The 25,428-nt window shown below is 36.3% G+C and overlaps 1 protein-coding gene across 3 annotated transcripts in view; it reads left to right on the forward strand.

The window, feature by feature from the left end:
- The window catches only part of LOC105834703 (E3 ubiquitin-protein ligase Su(dx)), a 186,722-nt gene that overhangs the window by 147,796 nt on the left and 13,498 nt on the right, over nucleotides 1–25,428 (forward strand). For all 3 annotated transcript variants that reach the window (XM_036290416.1, XM_036290415.1, XM_036290417.1), the window contains 2 exons: nucleotides 7,096–7,321; nucleotides 7,699–7,795. In XM_036290416.1, coding sequence (XP_036146309.1) covers nucleotides 7,096–7,321; nucleotides 7,699–7,795 — 323 coding nt within the window. The remainder of the gene's footprint in view (nucleotides 1–7,095; nucleotides 7,322–7,698; nucleotides 7,796–25,428) is intronic.

A 25,428-nucleotide genomic window follows, 5' to 3' on the forward strand; every position in this document is an offset into this window, starting at 1 on the left:
GCAAGTGCTGATTATGGGGTGGCTGTCCAACCCGTGTTCGCGAGGTGATAAAGATCATAAAAGGGTGAGACCTTCGACATTTAATGGTTTTAAAGCCGAGCGGTGCTAGAGTTGTTCTCGGTTGGACGCGACGCAAAACGCTGTCACCACTGTCAGTCTTAAGAGATCGCGAATCAGGGTTGAAAAGGGATGAAAGTATCAGGGCGCATCAGGGACACTTTGAGCGACACTTACAGAACTGGCGTAGCCAATTTCCGAATTTTTCCGGTTCGTTTTGCGCATCAGATTGTCCTGTACTTTCCAAACTGCAACCTTGCAACTTTGACCGGAAGTTGCTTCGAGGAGCATAACTTCGAAACTACTGGACCCACAGCGGAGTGATTTTGCAGGAGTCAAGTCAACACTTTGGGTTACATCATATAAAAAATTCAGATTTTTTGTTCAACTTTTACGAACATGGCGTTACTTCAAACTTTTGTTTAATTTTGTCCAGTAGTTTATATTATAGTGTGTTATAAGAATTATAATTAATTAGCTACAAATGTTTTATTTATTTTTAGACTCTTATGGTTCACTGATTTTCCAAATGTTTTTGTTCAATTTAATGAGATAATTTATGTTGATTCAATTTGATGTTAAAGCAATAAGATATAAATCTTAAACTAAGTTTTTTTTTTTTTTTTATAAAGCATATTTTGGCTTTTTTGTGCATATTTACATGCATATTTTAGCATTTTGATTGTGTTTATAATCCAATGTTTAGTCATGAATTAACAAATTAGCCAAGATTAAGTTTACGGGTTGGTAATTTTGCGAGTTACCACATGCGTGTCGTGAGATAATAAAGTGTCGACAACTATGTAAGAGTTACCGTATGTGTATCGCGAGATTAGAGAAAAGGCACCGAATTTGGAACACTTTGTTTTTTGACTATACTTCTTGAATAATGGTTAGAAAAACCATTTTAAGAACACGAATTTAAATTAGAAAGTATCTTCTATCAAATTATGTAGCAATTTTTATAACATTGTTTCGTATTTATTTAATGATTAATGTTTTTGTGACACATGTCAAATAGGGCATCTGACGAAATGGGCGCCTAATTTGGAACTCGTATACGATCGAAGTATTAATGTTATATTTTATTGACTTATACATTTCACCTAAATTATGTAGTTCTGTAAACTCTATATTATTCTGTTAGGTTCGGCTAAGAAGTATATTTTTCAACAGGCACACTTTTTTGTCTCTTTTATTGTCTCTCGATGTAAATCGTGAAATCTTGTGTCAAAATATTTATTATACATATAGGTTATATATTAAAGTTACGATCACATAGAAGCTAGCTATACTACGGCGTAGTAACAATTGTCATTACTAAACTTCTAATCTCACGAAGTGTTCCAGTTTATGCATACACGGCAACTTTATGTTCAAAACTGCACTATGAAATAAATATATATAAAAGAGAAAAAAAAACATTTTTAGGAAACTACAAACATGTGAAATAATGGTTATCTTATCAATAATACACTCATTATTGTTTGAACTGTGCAAATTGCAAGAGAAAATTGTGCAAATAAAATCTCGCTTTTGACGATTTTGTTTTTAGCAGATTTTATGTAGAAAAAGACATGAATGTATGAAATATGGATTTTTATTTCTTTAATTAACCAAATAAATTATTTTTATCAGTATTTGTACGGTGCGATGTCTAGTTTCCAAGAAATAAAAAGGTTTCAATTTAGGAAACTGTTTCAAATTCGGCGCCTTTTCTCTACGTGCCTGCGAGTGTGGTAACAAAAATTAAAGGTATAAATAGAAATTAAACATGCAAAAAGTCATGCAGGAAAATTTTTCTGCACGATTGACGCTGTCTATTAGAGGATAAAAACTATAATAATGAATTAAATATTTGTATGAAAAAATTAACCTGTGTGGGCGACAAAAGGGCGACTTTTGACACATATAACAAAAAGATTATTCCACTTTGCACTTGTACATCAAACAAAATTGTTTCTAAATTTATTATATATAAGAAAATTACTATTTTGTAATTTGTACATTTTGCATAAATATTTTTTTACATATTTTGTTCATATTATGTAAATGTTTTTGTAAATACTTTGTATATATGCTACTAACATGAGTTTACGTAAAAAGTAAGAATAAGTTTACGAAGGAATTTCATAAAAAGTAGAAGTTTGGGTCTATATAATAAGACAATATTTAAATTGTTTGGACATATTGAATTTGTTATTTTAAATGTTGCAATTTTTTTAAGATTAGAAATAAACATAACAATCTTAAAAAATCTATATTTAGAAGAAAGGCACTGAATTTGGAACACCACTTTGTTTTTGGACAAAATTTCTTAAATATTTTAAAAAATAATTAAATGGTACAGAAATTTTTATAATACTGTTTTGTATTTTTTTAATAACTAGATATCACAGACGCGCGTTATTTAAACCAAACAAAATTACTTTTTTTTAAAAAAGGTAAAAAAAGGCGCCAAGTATGTGTATGTGCGTCCCTAAGAAAAAAACTATTATATTACATAAATTGTCTTACTGTCCTATTGTTTTATTGTCTTCTCTACACAAATAATATAAAATAAATGCGCCAATCATAAGAATATTTATACAAAATTTATTTATTATAATTTTTTATTAAAATATTTAATAATAAACGGCTTGATAATCAAATAATTGAATGATTAAAATCAACTAACGGGATTATAGTGAAGCAAAAACTTGACGTGTCCGAGTCGCATTTTTTCAATATTTCCAAGACTATGTTATTGATATCAGTAAGTATATATACAAGAATGCGATTAATGTGGGTTTTGTTTTACTATCTATCAGTTTTTGCTTCACTATCTGTTATTATTGATAACATTTACATTTTTTAATTAATTTTTTGATAGATTTTATAAAATTTTTCTAAGTCTTTTTACCAAATATATTTGGCTAATTGATCTCATTCCATTTTTAAATGTGTTTATGTTTTTGATGGGTTATCATTTTTATTATTTTATTTGTACAAATAATTTTAATAATTTCTTAATAGATTTTATAAAATTCTTGTCTAATTGTATTAATCTTGTCCCATTTTCGAATACGTTTATGTACTTGACATATTTTCTTTGTAAAATTTTTGATGGGTTATCATTTTTTCATTATTTTATTTGTACAAATAATTTCCATATTTTTATTGTTTAACATTGCTGGTTTATTGCGATTTAACGACCCGGGCACGCCAAGTTTTTGCTTCACTATAATCTCGTTAGTTGGTTTTAATCATTCAATTTGATCATCAAGCCGTTTGTTATTAAATATTTTAATAAAAAATTATAATAAATAAATTTTGTATAAATGTTCTTATAACTGGCGCATTTATTTTATATCATTATTTGTGTAGAAAAAACAATAAAACAATAGGACAGTAAGACAATTTACCTAATATAATTTTTTTTTCTTAGGAGCGCACATACACACACTTAGTGCCTTTTTTAACCTTTTTTTAAAAAAGGTAATTTTGTTCGGATATCACGCATTTTGTAGTATTAAGCATCTTATTTAGAAAATTATATATTTTTGCAATAAAAAATTATTATATATATTGATAATTTACTATATTAATTTAGTAAAATTTACTAAAAGTATAGTGAAATTTTTTGCTACTATATAACTTCCTGATACTGCATGCTTTGTAATTTCTAGAGCTTCTTTTTCTATATTACTTTTGTCAACTTTGGTTTGTAATTTGTCAATTTTTTGTGCTTTAAAATATACAATTTATATAACATAAATACAAAATTTATATAAAATGATATTTATACAACACGCATTCTTCTATCGCCGTGAAACTCGCCGCTGACTCATCTGCTAACGTCAAAGCATATATTCGACTACGAATGCGCATTTTTCATCGGATTTACGAGACTTTTCTTGTAAGAAATTATTAACCGTACGATTTACAGATATATCTCTTAATATTTATTCATTACTCTCACAAAACGATCATATCATGAATGACAACGATTTATCATCATATCAATATACAGTATATACACTGGCGCCAAAAAAAAACGAGACAAAAATTTTGACCGATATTTAGACAATCTTCAAAGTGATGCAACTTTGCGAAAAATCATCCAAATTACATGTACTTTTTTTAAATTAAAGGGCAAAGACTCTACTTTGAGAATCCCTAGGCGAAAGTTTTATTTGTTAAGTGCGAACCTTTTGTATCGCATGAAAACCAAACATGTTTTTTTTAATTGACAAAAGTAAAAGTTTGTTATCATTTTTTACAAGTTTTTTATTAAAATCTGGCTAATATTAATCCAGATTCTTAAAGTTCATTTTTTTCTAAGCAATTTAAAAAAAAATACATGTCTTTTGATGGCACAAATATACATGGCCTGTTTTAAGATTATGTTTAACATTTTATTTAAGATTATAATCATATTAATGCAAGCCTCGTATCACTATCCACCTGAAGTTAAGTGGCAAAGGTATGTTTGGGACAGTATGTGACAGTAATCCTTGGGGCATATTGTGACATGCTTATTTTTGTTTATCAATTAATTATTCGCTCTTTTATCATTGTGCGTGCGTGCGTGCATGTGTGTATGTTTTCTCTTTTACCATTGATTATTAAGCTAGGGTTACCAGACGTCCCTTAAAAAAAACCGATTATTCGGGATGTGTGTTTTTTTTAATGTTTTAATATTTTATTTTAATATATTTTATTTAGATTGAGAAAAATCATAAAAAATTCACAATATAAAGAAATATTAATACGAGTTCGTTATAATATTAATTTTTTTTAACTTAGACTGTTAAAGTTATAGTCTAAATTAGCATATATCTATCAGTGAAAGCTTTATTTTTAACATTAGAACAATTTAAAACATTTATTTTTTGTTTTATATTGTATCAATGTTGAAGGTGCAATAATAAATCTTCAAATGTTTTTGAAATATATTAGAAAGATTTTTTCCGCCCTTAAAACACCCAACTTTGGCCTGTCACATACTGCCTCATGCCTGTCACATAGTATCCCATACGTGGGGCAGTATGTGACAAATGGGGTACTACGTGACAGTAACTATTTCTCAATTGTTTGCAAAGATTAAAATTTGGAAAAATTACTAATTGTTCTTTGTTGAAAGAGAAACTTAACCAACTGATAAGAATTTGAATATTCTTTTACACCAAAAAGAAGGACCGGAAAAACGAAATCTGTCACAATGTGCCCCACCTTCCCCTATAATGTAAAAAAATTTTTTAAATCAAATTTCATTAAAATCGTACTAATAGTTTTAAAAATAAGAGGCCTGGTCCAAATTTGGACCAGACCGTTCTCAACCGGTCAAACATAGGTAATTAAAATGGGTAATGGTTCTTTTATAAATAAAAAAACTGTAGAATTGAATGAAACTTACGAAGACTATTCATATGGATATGAGATAAATTTTCTCAATAAATTATAGATCAGGTTATCGACCAAATACTCAAGTAATAAATTTTTTTTAATGAAATTTTTATATAGCTTTTATGACAGATTTGCGATTTGTCACCGGAAATAATACTATTTATTCTCACAAAAACTGGATTTCTTACTCAAAAATTAGGTACTGAAGGTAGAAATCATCAACTTCTTAATGATTCGTTCATAATTGCACTATGCCGAACATTGTAAAAAGATATTTAATGATAAAATCAAGGATGTATAGGTTACGGAAGCCATGTCGACAGCTTGGTAATACGGCGAAATTCAATTGATTCGAATATATGATAATGTAAATGGAAATAAGAGAAAATTGATTAATTAGATTGTCGTGCCCCTCATTATGGAACACGGTACGGGATCGTTGCCGATGGTTCCTTGGGATCAGGTTCCGTAGAGGTCACGCCGAGAGTTGTAGAAAAGAGTTATATTTGGTTACTCAAACTCAGTTACACTTTTCCAATATTAATAAACCCGTTTTGATATAAATATCGTAACTGCAAATGACTAAGTATAATAAAATGTTACAACAAATGACTAATTGTAATTATAATAAAATGTTACGATGAGCGACATGGATTCGTCGCTTGATTAATACGCAGTAAGCCCCGCTCGTTTTCTGTCCGCGATGCTTATATACACCGCTTTTTTAGCTTGTTGCTAGAGAGATTTTCCCGCGTTTACGGGTCTTTGGCTAGTACACTTGCTTAGTCAGCAATTGCTGACTACATACATTCCATCGCAAATTAATGAATTTCGTGAAACAACTGGATGCATCGCCTGATGCGATTCCGGTGTGAAAATGGAAATATCATATAAATTCATTTACTGAATTTTTGTTCATGATTCTCTTATATTTGTGATTTTTTGTACAAATTTTTAATGCGTTGCGTCATTCACTAGAAAGTCACTAAAGAACCAAAATCTTAAAAAATAAAATCTTGAACGCAATTTATCATTACTCAATACATTTTTTTTTATCTGTTGCCGATCACTATAATAATACATTGTGTAACAAAAGCGAAGATCGACTGTTTCCCATAGTACGTTACACACAAATGGAAAAAACCGACCCACACACCGTTTTTTGTTACTTGTGTGTCGAAGTGTGATCCCTTGAGTGCTTTGGATCCTTACGAATTCACAAGTTAAGGAAAGCGTTGGTAATTCTACGAGAATTATCATACACGTGTTACGAGATGGTAAAAAAATGTCAATAATTCTGTAAATTACTATATGCGTATCGCGAAATACCGTGCAACGCGAGTATGATAACGAAGACGAAGGTATGTAAAAAAATGATCAAACAAGTAGTTATGCAGAAAATTTTTCTGCACGATTCACGCCATCTTGAGAGGATAAAACGGTGCAGTAATGAGTTACTTGTGCGAGAAAGCTATTCCGTGAGAAATCGGCGACTTTTTACACGAAAAAATGACAAAAAGGATCACTTTCAATGCACATGTAATAAAAAACAATTGTTAAATAGAATGTGTTAATTTCAATTTAATACTAATGTTTTTCTATATGTAAACATACGTAAAAAATGAGCTTTCACTTACGAATATTCGATAGATTGATGACAGAGTGGAGAATGACGAGAGGTATAGAGGAGCAAACGAAGGCATTTTTGGAAGGTTTTAATTCGGTTGTACCGCTTGAGTGGCTTAAGTACTTTGATGAACGCGAATTGGAGCTTATGCTTTGCGGTATGCAGGAAATAGACGTCGAAGACTGGCAGCGCAATACTATATATAGACACTATACTCGTAACAGCAAACAGATCTTGTGGTTTTGGCAGGTGCGATATTCTTAACATTATTATGTCAAACTTAATGTTTGTTTTCCGGAAAAATTTTTAGAAATTTTCGAAAAAATGGTCTTTTCCAGTTTTTTCTTTTAAGAGTTCTTTTAATATTATTATATTTTTTACGTCAATGGTTTTAAGATGTATTTTATATTTAACATCAATAAGTTGTTCGCTATTCATTTCAGTCCATATTTTTCCGTTTTCTTTTTATTTATAAAAATTGATTTTTTTCTGTATTTTTTGGAAGAAATGGAAAAAACTTGATTTATTTTCTATTTTATAATTTTTGGAGGAAAATAACACACACAAAGACTTTATCACAATTGTGCTCAGTGTCACATATTAAATAGGCGCTGTTTGTATTTTAGTTTGTGACGAGAACAGATAGCGAAAAGAGAGCTAGATTGCTGCAATTTGTAACGGGTACTTGCCGTGTACCTGTCGGTGGATTTGCCGAACTTATGGGTGAGTTACAGAGAAATAAAATTTTTTTATGATAACAGTTTTCTATAACTTTGTTATAAATATAATTTAAAAAAAAGGCAGATTTTTAATTAAAAATAAATTAGCATTTTTAATTAATGTACATTTAATTATTGTTAATAAATAATAAGGTAATTATTCTGAACCCCCCCTCCACGGCTCCACCTTTAAATGGGTTGCAATTTTTTGTAATGGCTTCTTATAGTTAATGTAAATAACAATTTTTAGTCGGGGAAGTACAAAAAAAAACTTATAAACAAAAAAGAAATGCAGCAACATGAGTATGCTCTAAGGCGAAATTTTAACTCAAAATATAAATAGTATACAATTTACAATAAAATTTACAAACCTTTAGGGTAGTCTTTGACAAAAGAGCGCTTTTTTCTAATATATCAAGGTTATAAACGAATTAACGCGGCGTTCGATATACATAAATTGACACACACGCACGCACACACACACACACACACACACACACACACGGGAGTATATGGCCTTCGGCCCTCCTCCCGCACCAACTCCGACCACCGTCGATAGGGGTGCTCTGGGTAGAATTGCGCAAAAGTAACTTTGTTGATAATAAATTATGATTTAACTGACATATTATTTCTTAACAAAGTACGCACCGTACACCCTACCGACGGGGTGGGTGTCCTGGGTAGAAGTTCGCACGAGGAGGAGCGCAGGATCCTCTTGCACCCTTCCCTATGTGTGTGTACCCCTGGGAGGACGAATTTCATTCCACATTAATCGGAAAACTATGGCACATTTTAAAACCATTTTTGTTTATAAATTTTTTTTTTTGTACTTTCCTCGATTTAAAATTATTATTTACATTACTCTTTAAACATAAAAAGCCATTACAAAAAAGTTTAGTCCATTTAGAGGTGGTGCCGTAGTTCGGAATAATTACACAGGCACACAAAAAAAGTGGTCCGGCGGACCAGATTAGTCTATCCTTATGTATTTTGACCCATTGAATCCAAATCCAAGGTCACATATGCTGAATTGGCTTATTTTTTTCCAAACCTTAAAAAAATTTTTTTTTAATGTTAGTCCGGCGGACCATACTAATCTATTTTTATGTATTTTGACCCGCTGAATCGAAATTCAAGGTCAGAATTGCTGAATTGGCTTATTTTTTCCTAACCTCAAAAAAACATTTTGTAAAAGCAGTTTGGGTCATAAATGTATAATCCAGAGCGTGCAGGTTTGCGTAACTATGTTATCCGGGGAAAATTCAATACGTATGACAAGTCTGAGCTTCTGTGAATGAATAGCGTAGAAAATTTACTCTCTTTTTCTATTGTATCTAACTCTTTTATTCTTAAAGGTTTTGTGCAATGGCTTTCTCTTACGTTTCTTCCTTTTTACAGAGACATCTCGTTTGAGCGTCCAGCAGAAATCAGCCATCATGTTCACATCCCAATGCCTTATATATGCCTTAATATTGATGCTTTATCTCCTTGATGTCCTGATGAAATTTTTCTTCCTGTTCTTCACTATAATCACCTAGATTTTCTGGGAAGTAGTATAAATATGAGAATCCAAGAAATACAACTTAAGATTCATTAAGCAATCTACTTTTCTATAGTTCTCCATCATTTCCGCCACCCTTTCTCTGTAATCTTGACTTGTGGTTTTCTAGAAAATTTTCTATGACACTTTTGAAACTTAGTCGTGCTGCTCTTTTATTTTCATTCATTTTGGTGACAAAATTGTTGTCTCTTAACATTTGAAGTCCATCGAAAATTTCTTCCCGCAATTTTGCATCAGAGATGTTAGAAAATTTTTCTTGTATTATAAGTATTGGTAGCATTCACCTTTTTTATTTAGAACTTTCACTTTTAGTTTATGAGTTCTGATTTGATATGAAGAGGTGGAAGAACTTTTAAAGGCTCAACTAATGGTTTATTTATGATATTTTTAGACTCAGGTTGCAAAGACGTCATTGTTGGCCATTCTTTTCTTATGTAATGGTTCGATCTCTACTATCCCATTCACATAGGAAGCACGAATTTTTTGTGTAACCTGATTGTTGACCCAATAATATGGTGAGAATTTTTAGAAATTTGCCATCTACTATATGTTCTTTGTACTTAATTTTTTTAAGAACTGTTTTCAGGTTTGTGTACTCTTCTCTTATCACTACCGAGTGCGCTACAAGAATGGAGGCACATACATTAGTATTGTGCAGCAACACTGCTTTCAAGCTTCTGTTAGAAGAATCGATGAATAGTCTCCACGCATCAGACTTGTAACATCCAGGTTTCAGTTTGTTTATTAGTCCAAATCTTCGAGAATAAAAGAGCTGTATATTGTTGCGTTCACCCGGCAAAACTGCCTTTCACTCTCTCACTCACGCACTCCCACACGAAATAAGAAAGACGTTTTCTCTCTTTCAAAACTCTTTAATGTAAAGCTTGAAATACAGAACGTTTTCGGACAAAGAAACGAAGTACGTCCGTTCGGGTTGACAGCTCCGGATCAAATCTGACGAGCGCGTCCGCGTAAACAGCGTGGTTGCTAAGGAGGACGCCGCGCAGCCGAGAATCGAAATGCATCGTGCGTCCAGCGCGATCGTAACACTGCCCCCTCTACCAAGATTGTCGTCCCGACAATCGAGGAGGGCAGTTTTCAAGCGGTAAAACGTTTCCCTGCAGACATCAGGACTTCAGAGTGATTTCCTGCCCTACCCTGAGCTGCTGCTTCAGGTTACCGGGCCACACTTCCATTCCCGTTCTTCTGCATTTACGGGATCTTAATTCCTTCTCCTCGAGTCCCCTTCTCGGAGGCAGCCAACCAGGCTCCCTTCCCCCCCCAGCTTCGGGAAAACTCAGAAATTCCGCTTCCAAGACTCCGTGAACCACCCTGCCGTTGCTTCTTGTAACCGCTGCCGACGCCGCTCCTCTTCGAACAAGGGGGAGGTAATTTCCCGTGGACCCCTCTCGCTAAGAGCATCCTTGTCCCCGTCTCGGCATTTGCCCAAAGTCTCACGGGAAACCACGGTCGAAAACCGTGAGCGAGACGGTCTTCTTAAATTCTTTTCTTATGAAAGATTACATTATCGACGTCTTCCAGACAATTGTCGAAGAATCCTCTCAGGAATACCTTCTCCAAGACGGAAGACCTTGCTTCTGAAAAAGAAAAATAAAAATTTCCCGCAATAAATTGTTAAAATTAAAAAATTCAAGTTCCTCTTCCCTCCAAAAAAAAAAAATAATTCTTTCTCAAGACGGGCTTTTGAACTCCGATTTGTCCCAACATTTCTAAAAATTCCTCCTCAAAAACGGAGCCAGCCTATTTGCATGAACCACCTTCTTTTTATGCCTGGAACTTTTCTGAATGCAATAAACAACGTCACTTAACTTCTTGACCACCAAAAAGGGGCCTTCCCAGTCGTCTTGCAATTTTGGAGCTTTACCTTTAACCCTACGAGGATTGTAGAACCAGACTCTTTCTCTCTCCTGAAAAAGAACTTCCCTAGTTTTTCGATCATAATGTGTTTTCATTTGAGAAGATTTTAAATTTATCCTTTCTCTAACACAAGAATGGATTTCTTCCAACTTTGCTTGAAGATTTTCCACAAAATTTCCTTCCGAAGATGTCCCCTCTTCCTGAAGTTTCGAAGGACCTCCTCGCAAAAGATCCAAAGGTAATCTAAGATCACGTGCGAAATAAAGCTCCGCAGGAGTCATACCGGTAGACTCGTGCTTCGATGATCTATAAACCAAAAGAAACATGGGAATCTAACGATCCCAATCTTTCTGGTTTTCAGAAACAAATTTTGCCAAATAATTTGTTATTGTTTGATGTTGATGTTCGACCAGCCCATCAGATTGAGGATGAAGTGGAGTAGTTCTTATTTTTCTAATTCCGAGAAGTCTCATCAATTCCGAGAAAAACTTCGATTCAAAATTTTTCCCTTGATCCGTATGGACTTCCACAGGCACCCCATGTCTGGAAACAAATTGGTTAACAAAAACGTCAGCTACTGTCTTTGCCTTAAAATTTTTCAGAGGGAAAGCTTCCACCTATTTTGTGAAGCAATCAACGATGACGAGCAAAAATCTATTTCCAATATTAGTCGCCGGAAGAGGACCAAGAATATCTATCAACCCTCTCCAAGGGAACTCCAATATTATAAATCTTAAGAGATTTCCCTTTACCTAAGGGACCCTTCTTAGAAATACAGATCTTGCAAGTTCTGCATCATTCTTTAACGTCCTGTTTGCAGGTAGCCTAGAAGAAACGCTTACGGATCTTTTCCAAAGTCTTATTTATTCCAAAATGTCCTCCGGAAGAAGAGTCGTGTGCTTCCTGCAAGACTTTCTTAACCCGTTTACGAGGAACAATAAGCTAAAGAAAGTTGGATTTAAGGTTTGGAGCTTCTCATTTCCTATAGAGAATCTCGTCTTTCAAAATTAAGGCATCTCAGTACGACCAGTAAATCCGAGAAGAAACATCTCTCGAAGTAAACCCTGTGCGAGGTGGGCGAACTCCTTCCTCCTTGCCTCGAAGAAAAACCGAAATGCTTGAATCTTGTGTCTGATCTCTACGCCAGTCCTCCAAATTTTTCCCTTCGAAAACGAAGCGAGCGACTGCCTTGCTATTTATTTCAGCATCTCTTTGCTCAACTTTAGCACAATACTCACAACCATGCGTTTCACATAATCGTCTGAACAATCCGTCAGCGTTACCGTGACACCGTCCTTTCCGATGAACAATATCAAATTCGTACTGCTGGAGCCTTTTCAGCCAGCGAGCCAATTGTCCTTTCAAATCTCTAAAAAACAAAAGCCAACGCAACGAAACATGATCCGTACGGATCAAAAATTTCCGTCCCAAAAGATAATGACGGAAACATTTAATTGAATCCACTATCGTTAAAAGTTTACGGCGAGTTACACAATAATTACGCTCGGTCTTACTGAAAACACGACTAAAATACGCAATGACCTTCTTCTTCCCTTCCTGATTCTGAGATAAAACCGCGCCAATTCCAATATTAGAGGCATCGGTATTTAAAATAAATTTACTCTCCCCTTTCGGGAAAGAAAGTATCGGGGAAGAAGTCAGCATATATTTTAATTTCTCAAAAGCTTTCTGGCATTTTCCTTCCCAAACAAATTTAGTTTGACTCTCCGTTAACGCAAAAAGAGGTTTAGCTTGTAACCGCCGCTCGCGAGCGACGGCCAACTTCGCCTCCGTCCCTGGGCGCGGCCCGGTGCCGCCCGGGTGTCGGGGCGACTATCCTCGCGAGGTTTTCCGACGTTACTCTAAGTTGGGCGCCAGGTACGTTAAGCGTACCACTCTGTATTCACCAACTCGCAAACAAATGTGAGGATACTCGACTTTCGGGAGAGACGGGCGCACGTTAGGCGACCGGGACGTTAGCGGCTCCGAGATCCAACTGCTCAGCCCTCAAATGGCAGAGGGAGAGGTTCGGTGCGGGCGGATGGAATCGGGAAGGCGAGAGAATTACTTGCACGACACAGAAGTAACAAAAATAGTAACAATTGTATTTGATCGTACGAAATACAGAGATGAGCGACTCTGCGGAGCGGTGGTGGCTCGCGCGCGTTACCAGCGGGCGTCCGCTGGGTATCAGATTTTGGCGAGAACGGTCTTCGAAACGAGCGGGTTATGAGGCGTACGCGGGAACTCTCCGACTTGTCTTACGCTCGATCCGGCGTCGTTGGAGGACGCCGACTTCCGTCAGGGTGACCTCGCCAAGGGCGAACGGGACGGATCGCAACTCCGAGCCCGCGCGACATGCGACGGACTCGTGTTCCCCCGCACTCGAACGATTCTCGCGAAGATAAGCACGATGATTAGTAATGATTCGCCAGTACGGCGGAATACGACGAGCGCGTCGATAATTATCCGAATATACTCCCCCGAAGGGCTCGCGATCACAGTGCGATCGACCAAATTATACAACATTGACGAATAAAGTCTTCCACGACGCGACAAAATACAGCGCGGGAATAACCCGCGACACGACGACCGGACGCAACAACAATTGACTCGGCTGCGGATCGGGACGCACACGCAACGCGAAACGATTATGAGACACACGGCACGCAGCGAAATCACGCGGACGGGCGCGATCGGGCGAGACGACGAGGCTCCGTTGAATCCGCGAGCTCGTGATTCCAGTAACCACGCCGAAAGATATGGCGATAAATACGCGGCTTCCTCGCGGCTCGCCCAACCCGCGAAATCGGTGGCTTTACAGTGTGAGTGACGCTCGTCTCACCACTTCGCCTCTCTCCGGTTGGCCTCCTCCGGGTCGGGATGTCTGTCGTCCCTGCGTCCTTCCTTACACTCGGCTCGGGATATTAGAACGCACACACAGTTTTACTCTACTTCCGCAGCACGAGTGAGGAATCCTGGATCTCGCGGGGACCGCTCGGTGGCGCGCTCCACCCTGCCTCCGGCGTTCCCGGCCCTCATTGGTCGATTTCGCGAAAATCGATTTTCGCGCAAAGCGCGGTGCCCACGCTGTCGCCGGCTGATCGATCCACGCACGGCGGTCGATGATTATGGGCCCCGGGCACGGGAATCCTGGCGCTTCCTTGCGCGGTCGACTCTTTTCTCCTCGCCCGGCGTATCTTCCGCCATCGGGGCGTCATTTCCTCCTCGACGGGGCGTCGGCGGATCTTGAGTTGTCGTGATCCCTTCGCCGAACTTCCCGCGGTATCGGGTCTGCAGTCGCCCCGTCGGGATGTCGGCCTCGCGCGCCGTCGCTGGATCCTGAAAGTGTGACTCAGCGGCAGTATCGGAATTCTTACAGGGCACAAACGGTAGGCAATATAAGGGCGGCATTACCTGCGGACCCCCGCTTAGAAAGAGTCTTCCTCGACTCTCTCGTTGTTCGTTCCTCTGTAATCTCCGGGACGATTTTCCATTGAGACGAGACGTCCGACAACGATAACGAGATCTTCCGAGCCACCGATCTCCGCCGCACCCGCGGTATAACGCCCGCAAAATTCTTAACAATTTATTAGATGGACAGCACGTGGGACGTCACACACACAAAGTACAAAAAAATACGCTTTTGCGTCCGCTCCCGAGCGGGAGGACGCAGGGCCCGCGAGATGTTATTGCGTAAGGGCCCTCAGGGCCTTGTGACGGACAGCAGCCTGCGGCTGTCACGTCACAAGCTATAGAAGAAAAATCTTTCACAAATTTACGGTAATACGAAGCAAATCCGAGAAAACTACGTAATTGTTTCTTTGTGTGAGGAACGGGCTATTCTCTAACGGCAGCAACTGAAAGATTTTTCTTCTATAGCTAAACCTCTTTTTGCGTTAACGGAGAGTCAAACTAAATTTGTTTGGGAAGGGAAATGCCAGGAAGCTTTTGAGAAATTAAAATGTATGCTGACTTTTTCCCCGATACTTTCTTTTTCAGAATCCGTAGAAATTCCCTTCGCGGAAATTACATGCCCCAGATACTTTGCATTTTTTGAAAAAAGAACACATTTTTTTGGATTCGATTTGTTGTACCCCTCGTTGTGAGTACGATTGGGGATCGCTGCCAGAGATCTCGTGAGGAAGGTATTTGGTCACTTACACCGTTATTTGTCTTGAACACTTTTATTATAGTATTTGTTTACAGTGAATAGATCACGACCCCGCAAGGCAGAGTGTCGCGTCTATGAGCTCGTTGTCCACGACCCCGCAAAGCAGAATGTCGTGGTTGTATATTTACAATGAGTTATATCGGCGATACACGACCCCGCAAAGCAGAGTGTCGTGTGTTGTCTTAGTTTGTCTACTTCGGATTGACCCGTCCCTCATCTTCTTTCGCCGGTTTATATATCCGATAATTCGGTAGTTGGATCGAAAGAAGGGGAGGATTGCGTGAGGGCGTAAATCGGTCAGTATTCCAAATTATTGCTTAGACAGCAAGTGCTGTCTAAGGAGCATTGCGCTAATTGTCGAGCGGATTGCGCGAAACCTCGCGCGATGCGCTCGATGCTGACTACTGCAGCTGACCGACTTACGTCATCGTGCTACTGACACCTTTTTTATCGTTATGAGCGTATCACTCATAACAAATTTTAAATTTACTTTTTGTAATCGTAAAAATATTTTTTCAAGATTTTCCATCATCTCAGCAAAACTTTTTCCATAAATTATTACGTCGTCTAAATAAACCAAACAAATTTTTGAAATTAAATTTCACAAAACCTCCTCCATGAGGCGCTCAAACGTAGCAGGAGCATTACATAAACCAAAGGGCATCGCTGTAAATTGCCAAAGCCCTTTGGCGATAGAAAAAGCCGTTTTCATTTTGTTTTCCGAACGAATTTTAAGTTGCCAATAACCGCTCTTAAGATCTAAGGTAGAAAACCAAGAATTACCTGAGAGTTGATCCAAAATATCGTCAATTCTGGGAAGGGGATATAAATCTTTAATAGTTACCGCATTGAGCTTCCGAAAATCCACACAAAATCTAATTGAGCCATCCTTCTTTTTTATTAAAACTGATGGAGAAACCCATGGACTTTGCGATTCCTCTATTACTCCTCCAGATCGCATTTCCTTAATTTTATCTACCTCTCCTCTCATTTGAATTGGAATTTGGCGAGGTACCTTAATTGGAGAAGAGTCTTGCACACATTTATGACATGTTCAACAACATTACAATTTCCCGCAACAACATTTTCAGAAAATACATCTTCAAATTCTGTCAGAAAATTAGCAAAGATTTTTTTCTCTAAATCAAATTCTGAGAATTTTTCTCAAAGAGTTCTTTCAAGGAAATTGGGACTTTTTCCACAAGAAACTTCAATTCGAGTTACTTCTTTAGTTAATTCAGGAGTACCAAAACCATTTTCAAAAGTTTGTTCCAAATTAACAATTTTTAAGAAATCTACCCCGAGAAGACAATCATCATTTATTTCCGCAACAAACATCGGAACTTAAACAACATATTTCCCTATTTCCACTTTTATTTCGACTTGAGATTCAACAGGGACCTTCTCCCCAGTGGGATATCTAAGATTTAAATGTTCCGATAAAATCTTTCTCTTTTCCTTTGTAACAAATTTACTATTTATAATTGTAACATCACAGCTCGTATCGATCTTGAAAGAACACTCTTTTCCATCTGCTCTACCTTTAAACAAGAAATAATCAAAATTCCTCTTAATTCTATTAACTTTTATATTAAAAGGTTGCTTAACATTCGGGGAATAATTTCTTCTAGTCGAACTCTCCCCGAAAAGTTCGACTAAGCCGTGTTTCCCTTTTCGCTAGGACAATCAGAGCGGAAATGCCCAATTTTTCCGCAAATCCAACATTCCCCGCGGTTGGCGCTAAACCTGCTGCCACGCGAATTCTTTTTTCGAAATTTTTCATCTCTTCCATTTTCTTTTCCTTTCTCCACATTTGTCTCTTCCTCCCCGCGCATACCTCCCTTATCTCCCTTCCAAAAATTCTTATTAAAATTCCCTTTTCTTTGTTCGAAACCCTCCCCTTGAATAATTTTTAAAGTTTTCGCTCTTTCTACAGCCAAATTTAATGATGTTATATTTTCAAGTTGGAGAGTCCGTTTAATAAATCCATCGGAAATCGCAGAAATAAATTGCGCACAGGCGATTTTATCAAGAACTGCGTACGGGCATTCGGGGTAAGCGAGGCGTGAGAGTCTTTCAAGATCCAAATCAAGCGCGGCCAAATCCTCCCCAAATTTCTGTTTTCGGTTTGTAAATTGCGTATAAAAATTCTGAGACAGATGCCCCTCTCCGAAACGTAATTCAAGCTTCGATTTTAATTCCGCGAATTCGAGGTTATCTAAATTCTGCACTGTCTCGAGCACGGAACGTACCTTTCCCCGCAGGCAAGATGCAAGCGCGATAGTTTTAATTGAGTCGCTCCACCGATTTGCAGACGCGATCAAATTAAATTGCGCAAAGAATTCTCGTAATGGGACCGACCCATCATACGTATCAGGCTTTAACTTAAAACCGCACTCCGCGCGCACGCTCTCCTCCTCCGCGAGACACGAGCCCGAATCCCCGCACGCTCTAACAACAGATTGACTTATCTGGTTTCTTTGGAGACGTATGAGCTCATCCTCGTGTTGCTGTAGCTTTGCCCTGAGCTCCGCCTCTCTCCGAGTTTGCTCGTCGCGCTCCTGGCGTAACTGCCGGATCTCGAGGAGAATGGCTTGTAGCGTAGCGGCTTCCGCCGACACAAGCTCCGAAGCCTGCTCACGAGCCTTACTCCTAGTGACAGGCATCCCGGCTTCCTCTTCCACAGGCGTGACACTAGGGCTAGTTCGAGTCGGCGTCCTCGATAACATTCCTTTCGATCAAAGCTCGTTGTCTATTGTTCGTGGCTCGGACGAGCCCCCAAAAATGTTGCGTTCGCCCGGCAAAACTGCCTTTCACTTTCTCACTCACGCACTTCCGCACGAAATAAGAAAGACGTTTTTTCTCTTTCAAAACTCTTTAATGTAAAGCTTGAAATACAGAACGTTTTCGGACAAAGAAACGGAGCACGTCCGTTCGGGTTGACAGCTCCGGATCAAATCTGACGAGCGCGTCCGCGTAAACAGCGTGGTTGCTAAGGAGGACGCCGCGCAGCCGAGAGTCGAAATGCATCGTGCGTCCGTAACGATATCGCGATCGTAACAATATTGTCACGTTCTGATTTTATGTCCGTTTTGGGTCAATACATTTAAGTAATTTACTCGGGGATGGACAAGTTTGTGAGAAATATTAATCTTCACCGAAAAGATAGCGAATTTTATAAGTTTGATATCGAGGATCTTTTTTCTTTATATTTTTAAAATGAGGAAAGTTAATTTCAAAATTAATCCTGATGAGTTTATATTTGTTTTGTTCTTTAGGCTTTTGGGAAGGTTGAATCAAGAGTTTATCTAATTCATAAATAAATTTCAGAGGATCGCGATTAAAGATTATCACTTGATTAATTTGATATCTCAGTCTTTTAATTCTAACGCGTTTACCACCCTTTTTGGGCATTTATTATTAGAGTTAGACTAAAATTAATTACACTCAGTTGCCACACCTGAGGAAGAGTCAGGATTCAGGTCTGTTGCCACACAAATGTCAGCGACAGGGCCCGAAAGATCTCCCTCGATGCTCTCGGCAGCGACAGAGTTTAAATTCAATCTGTTGCCACTCAAAGGCAGCGACAGAGGTTGAAAGGAAAACTAAATGATCAAGAAGAGTAATTAACTTAATTACCTTTAATTCCAAAATCTACTTCGAAACAACAAACTGAGCCTAAATTCTAGGATTGGTCCGCTAAGGACTTCGATTTAAGATCGCTCAAGTTAAAGATCACGACAATCCCAGACTAACTGAATAACTGTCGGATTAATCCGAGTAATGTCACAATTGACAATAGACTTAAGGGGCTACATACACCCAGAGACGTAAAAATTAGGCCTTTTTCTTGATTTTTTTTTTTCGAAACATAATGTATGTAATTAATCCTAGTTTTCTTTACTTTAAAATACATTCTTAGAACATGTTTCAGAATAAATTTGAACTAAAAATATTAAAAAATGGCGGAGATATTGTCCTCGTCGCAAGATCTTGTTAAAAAAAGGTGCTCCGCGGTGCCAATTGCAGCTCGTACAGAACTTATCTGAAACAGACCAGCCTAGAATTTTCTTAAACTGAATGATATTATCTAGCCTTTATCGTGGCCGATTTTTAAAATATTGATTTTTGGCAAAATGGCGGCCGTTTAAAGAAAAAAAGCAATTTTTTAGGGTAAAAATCGATCGTTTTTTTAACTTAAAAAAAAGTAAGAGCTCAAAAAAAAAACCGCCACGATAAAGACTGCCTTTTTTTGTGTAGATTAAGCCCTCCAAATTTTAAGTAAATCGGTCTAGCCGTTTCCGAGATATTTTTGGCACGCGTTTTGAAAACATGGTTTCGAGAGAAACGCGTTTAAAGTTTGACATTCGGTTAAAACGTAGATAATTTCTTTTTAAACTTACATGGAGTCATCCACTCCAGGGCCATACAGTGAACCCTCCTCAGATGTAGCGGCTTCAAAGGCTTCAATTTTAGTTTGCCGGTGTAATATTCTTGCGTAAACTATCTGCTGCAAAGGATTAGAAGGCGCTCATCGCGCCCCAGCATTGTCAAACGCGCTTGGACCTTTCTCGCTATATCTCCGACAATTTTCAAGGAATCACTTTGAAACTTGCAAGGGATATTCTCAAGATCTTATACTTTACGAATATGCAAAAAATGAAAAATCCATTTTTTCAAAATTTCTGGGTGTATGTAGCCCCTTAAGACTAGGACTGAGAAGACTTAGACTTATACAAGGCTGATTAACAGACTAACAGACTGACGCTGAGCATTTGGCTCATTTATTTATATTTAATTTCCCTCTACTTAAACCGCATTTTTTCCCTTACGCAAACTTATTTTCTTGTGGAGGAGGAAGGTTTAGTCTCAGGGTGTAACCCTATGCTCAATCGATTTTGATTCCGATATTGACCTACACTTGATAATACCAGCAACCGAATAAGAAATCAATACAGCAACCGAATAAGAAATTAATGCTCATGTATTCTATTATTTAAATTCAGTTTTTAAAGTAATTATTACAATTTTAGTTTAAATGTTTCCGCGTACGTTACAATATAATAGAAAAAGGGAGTGAATTTTTTACGCTATTGATTCACAGAAGCTCAGACTTGTCATACGTATTGAATTTTCTTCGGGTAATGTGGTTACGCAAGCCTGCACGCTCTGGATTATACATTTGTAACCCAAACTGCTTTTACAAGGTGTTTTTTTGAGGTTAGAAAAAAATGAACAATTCTGACCTTGAATTTTGATTCAACGGGTCAAAATACATAAAAATAGATTAATCTGGTCTGCCGAACCCACATTTAAAAAAATTTGTTTTGATGTTAGGAAAAAATAAGCCAATTCAGCAATTATGACCTTGAATTTAGAGTCGAAATACATAAGAATAATCTAGTCTGGTCTGCCGGAACAACATTTAAAAAAAATTTTTTTTTGAGGTTGGAAAATATGAGCTAACTTTACAGTTCTGACCTTGGATTCAGCGGGTCAAAATACATAAGGATTGACTAGTCTAGTCCGCCGGACCAATTACTTTTTTGTGTGTGCCTGTGTCAATAATAATAATCAATAACACAGGCACACAAAAAAGTGATCTGTCCTAAGGATTAGACCACTATATCTTGTTGAACACGAATCCAGTGTCAAAATTGTCCTCCGCAGAACCCACCGTTTTGTTTTAATTAAAAAGGTAGCTTAAAAATCTTAAAAATTGCAATAATTGCTTTGCACGCGGAAAATGGTGAATGATGGAGCAATTTTGACACCGGATTTGTGTTCAAAGGGTCAAATATATAAAGATATCATGATCTGGTCCGTGATACAAACCATTTTTTTATGGGTAGCTGTGTTGCATTATCGCACAAAAAAAATTTAATTTGTATCATGGACCAGATATCTTTATGTATTTTGAATCACTGAATTCGGTATCAGAATTGCACCATTACCCACCATTTTCCGCGTGCAGCGAAATTATTACGATTTTCAAAGTTTTTTAGACCATTTTTTTAATTTAAAAAAAGTGGGTACCCAGATAACAATATGTCTGCACAGTGACTGCACAGTGCTTGCACGCGTGCTTATTAATCGTCACAGTGTGACACAGCACTATGCAGATGCGTCCTCCTTTGAGACTTATATCACTCGCATACGTGAGTGCCGCACACGTGCGGGCGATAGGAGCCTCATGTGAGTGTTCTAACTGAGACTTATATCGTTCGCATACATGCAGCACTCACGCGTGCGAGCAATATGAGCTTTGAGTGTTAAATAATAAAATAATAAAAATAATAAACATTTTTTGAACGAGCGAGCGAAAGAGAGAAAGGGAGAGAGAGATTGATTGATTGATTGATTGATTGATTTATTATAATAATGCCCTAGCAAGCTATGGGGCAAACAAAGATATACATTTGATAGTTACAATATAACAGAGGATAAACAATGTGTGTGTAATGCTTAACTAACAAGGGAACCTCGCGAACCCGAAAATTCTGATTTTAATGAAACTTGGCATAAATGTAGAGGGGGTGAATACAGGGGGTGAATTTAGAAATGTTTTATTTTGGTTCAAAAACGGCTTGAAGGGGTGAAAGCACGCTTCAAAGTTGACACATTTTTGCATTTTTTCGATATATCTCGTAAACTAAACAAAATATTAAAAAATGTTTCATACAAAAGTTTTACGGCATGAATACCTCCATTTAACTACGCTGTTCATTTTTTGAAAAACATTTTTTTTTTTAATTAAGATAAATTTTCAATAAAATTGACTTTTATGTATATAGCATTTATAAAGTAATTATACTATCTTATACTACGTTTTATTCATATCATCTATGTGTATATTATATATGTTATATATTATCTACGTTATAATACTATACATTTATATTATCTGCATCCTTGTATGTATTAGTTTTTATCTAACAGTTGCGCAATATTAGTAGTCACGTTGCTTTCACACAGTGTTCATTCTCTTTACGTCACATATTTCACATTCAAGTTTTATATTCGTCATGTCACGGTATGTATCATATATGAAATCACGTATTAATAAAAGTTTGGTATCTTTATTAATGGTGTTACGCGTCATTTTCACATCAGTGTCAAGTCTAATGTGTGTTTGATCAATACATCAGTATCACATCTAACATGTGCTTGATTTTTCTTGTTAGATTGTTTTTAATTAAGCGAAGCATAATGTTACACATAAATGTTGCGAATGTTCTTAATATGTTAATTATTTTATTTTAAATTACACATACGCCTATAAATGAAAAAGAAATACAATTACGTGATGTGATAAAGGATATTATAACAAATGCAGTGAATGACTTATCATTTGATGTACACACTCATTTTGCTTTAAAATTTCAAAATTATTCGGAAGTGGATTTACCTGACATAGAATATGTAACAGATAAAATGGAAGAATTTTTAGAAAATGATAATGTTGATTATGAATCTGATAATGAATATAATTGTGAACCAGAAGACGAAATTTTAAATAGTAGCTATAAAAGGAAAGCCGTCGAATATTGGAGAAGTGATAAAAGGCCGACACTCTCTTTTAGGAGTGCAACGTCGCTTCAGAAAGGTGAAGTCCCTACCACAATTATCATTAAAAAAAAATTCTTCATCATTTGTTACATATTCTATGTCAGGTAAATCCACTTCCCAATAATTTTAAAATTCTAAAGCAGTATCAGTGTGTACATCAAATGATAAATCACATTCACTGTTATAATATCATTTGTTATAATATCCTCTATCACATCACGTAATTGTATTTCTCTTTCATTTAGGTGGAATATCTATAATTTGAAATAAAACAATTAACATATTAAGAACATTCGCAGCATTTACGTGTAACATTATGCTTCGCTTAATTAAATAATCTAACAGAAAAATCAAGCACACGTTAGATGTGATACTGATGTACTGATCAAGCACACGTTAGACTTGATACAGATGTGAAAATGACGCGTAACATCATTAATAAATATATCAAACTTTAATACGTGATTTCCATTTCATATATAATATATACCGTGATATGACGAATATAAAACTTGAATGTGAAATATGTGACGTAGACAGAATGAACTGTGTGAAAGCAACGTGACTACTCTAATATTGCGCAACTGTTAGATGAAAACTAGTACATATAGGGATGCAGATAATATAAATGTATAGTATTATGACATAGATAATATATAACATACATAATATACACATAGATAATATAAATAGAACGTAGTATAAGATAGTAAAATTATTTTATAAATGCTATATACATAAAAGTCAATTTTATTAAAAATTTATTTTAATTAAAAAAAAATTTTTTTTTTTTAATAAACAGCGTAGTTAAATGAAGGTATTTAGGCTGTAAAACTTTTGTATAAAACATTTTTTTATTTTTTGTTTAGTTTACCAGATATAGCGAGAAAAGGTAAAAATATCTCAACCTTTAAAGGGTAATTTCACTCCTTCAAACCGTTTATAAGCCTAAACGAAAAATTTTCTAATTTTAATGAAACTTGGCATAAATGTAGAGGGAGTAAATATATTAATTTAGAAATGTTTTATTTTGGTTCAAAAACGGTTTGCAGGGGTGAAACCACACTTCAAAGTTGAGACATTTTTGCATTTTTTTGATATATCTCGTAAACTAAACAAAATATTAAAAAATGTTTCATACAAAAGTTTTACAGTATAAATACCTCTATTTAACTATGCTATTTATTTAAAAAAAAAAATTTTTTTTAAAGAAAAAAATTTTTTTTTTTAAATAAATAGCATAGTTAAATAGAGGTATTTATACTGTAAAACTTTTATATGAAACATTTTTTAATACTTTGTTTAGTTTACGAGATATATCGAAAAAAGACAAAAACTTAACATTTTTGAAGGGTGGTTTGAACCCTTTAAACCGTTTATAAGCACCAACTTTTAATTTCTAAATTCATGTATTTACCCCTTCTACATTTATGCCAAGTTTCATTAAAATCAGAATTTTCGGGTTCGCGAAGTTCCCTTGTAAGTTAACAATATTACCTAAATGAACAACTACATTTGCGAGTAAGTAAAATAGTAAGTAGTAGATAATAATTAGACTAGAAGTAATAATATTATAGTACTGTAATATATATGATATATATGACACAGGCGCTTTCGCAGATCAAACATAATTTAGGCTTATCTATAAGCTATAAAAGAAAATTAGCAAAACAAAACGATCTGGCACAAAGATTAAGCAGTCAGCAATGTTAGAATGATAATATTCAAGTTCAGCGGTCGGTACCCATTTGAAAGCTTTGCTCATTAGCATCAATATAATTTACTATAATTTATAGCACTGCCAATGTGCACATGTCAATGCGCAGTTTCAATCAACATGCCTTCTTCAGTTTGAATATGCTTATATAGCAGGGACTTATACTGGGAAATTGAGGTTAAGTTAGTTATCCACCAGGCAAGGAATGCCACAAATAGATAGCAGACAAGTGAAATGAATTATAGTATAACATAGTTGTGTAGGTAGGAACATGAAACATCTCAGTCATACCCGTTTTAGCTGAGTGCCTCAAGGATTCATCACGCTTCTGGAAAATATCAATCAGGTATGCCGGTGCCATATTGTGTGCAATATGAAACAATAAGACACCTAAAAGGTACCTTCGTCTCCCCGATACACTAAGCTAACCCAATCGACGCTTAAAAGGGGTAAGGTACTTGTCTTTCCGCAAATTAAAAATAAAACGAATGGTGCAATTTACAAGTCTTTGCAGGTCAAGCTCGCTAGTAAGATCATTATAGACTACACAGCAGTAGTCTATTAACGGTAACACGAGAGAAGTAACAAGCTTGACTTGAAGTTGCATTGACAGTGAATTCTTGTAGTACTTTAATCGATGAAGTGTAAAATGAACTCTGCGAGAGATAGCCGACACAAGGCCTGCCCAAGAGAGATTAGATCGGAAAATCATTCCCAGGTTACGCACTTCGTCAACAT

The sequence above is a fragment of the Monomorium pharaonis genome, chromosome 7 (genome assembly GCF_013373865.1).
Source record: "Monomorium pharaonis isolate MP-MQ-018 chromosome 7, ASM1337386v2, whole genome shotgun sequence".
In the NCBI taxonomy this organism is placed as follows: domain Eukaryota; kingdom Metazoa; phylum Arthropoda; class Insecta; order Hymenoptera; family Formicidae; genus Monomorium; species Monomorium pharaonis.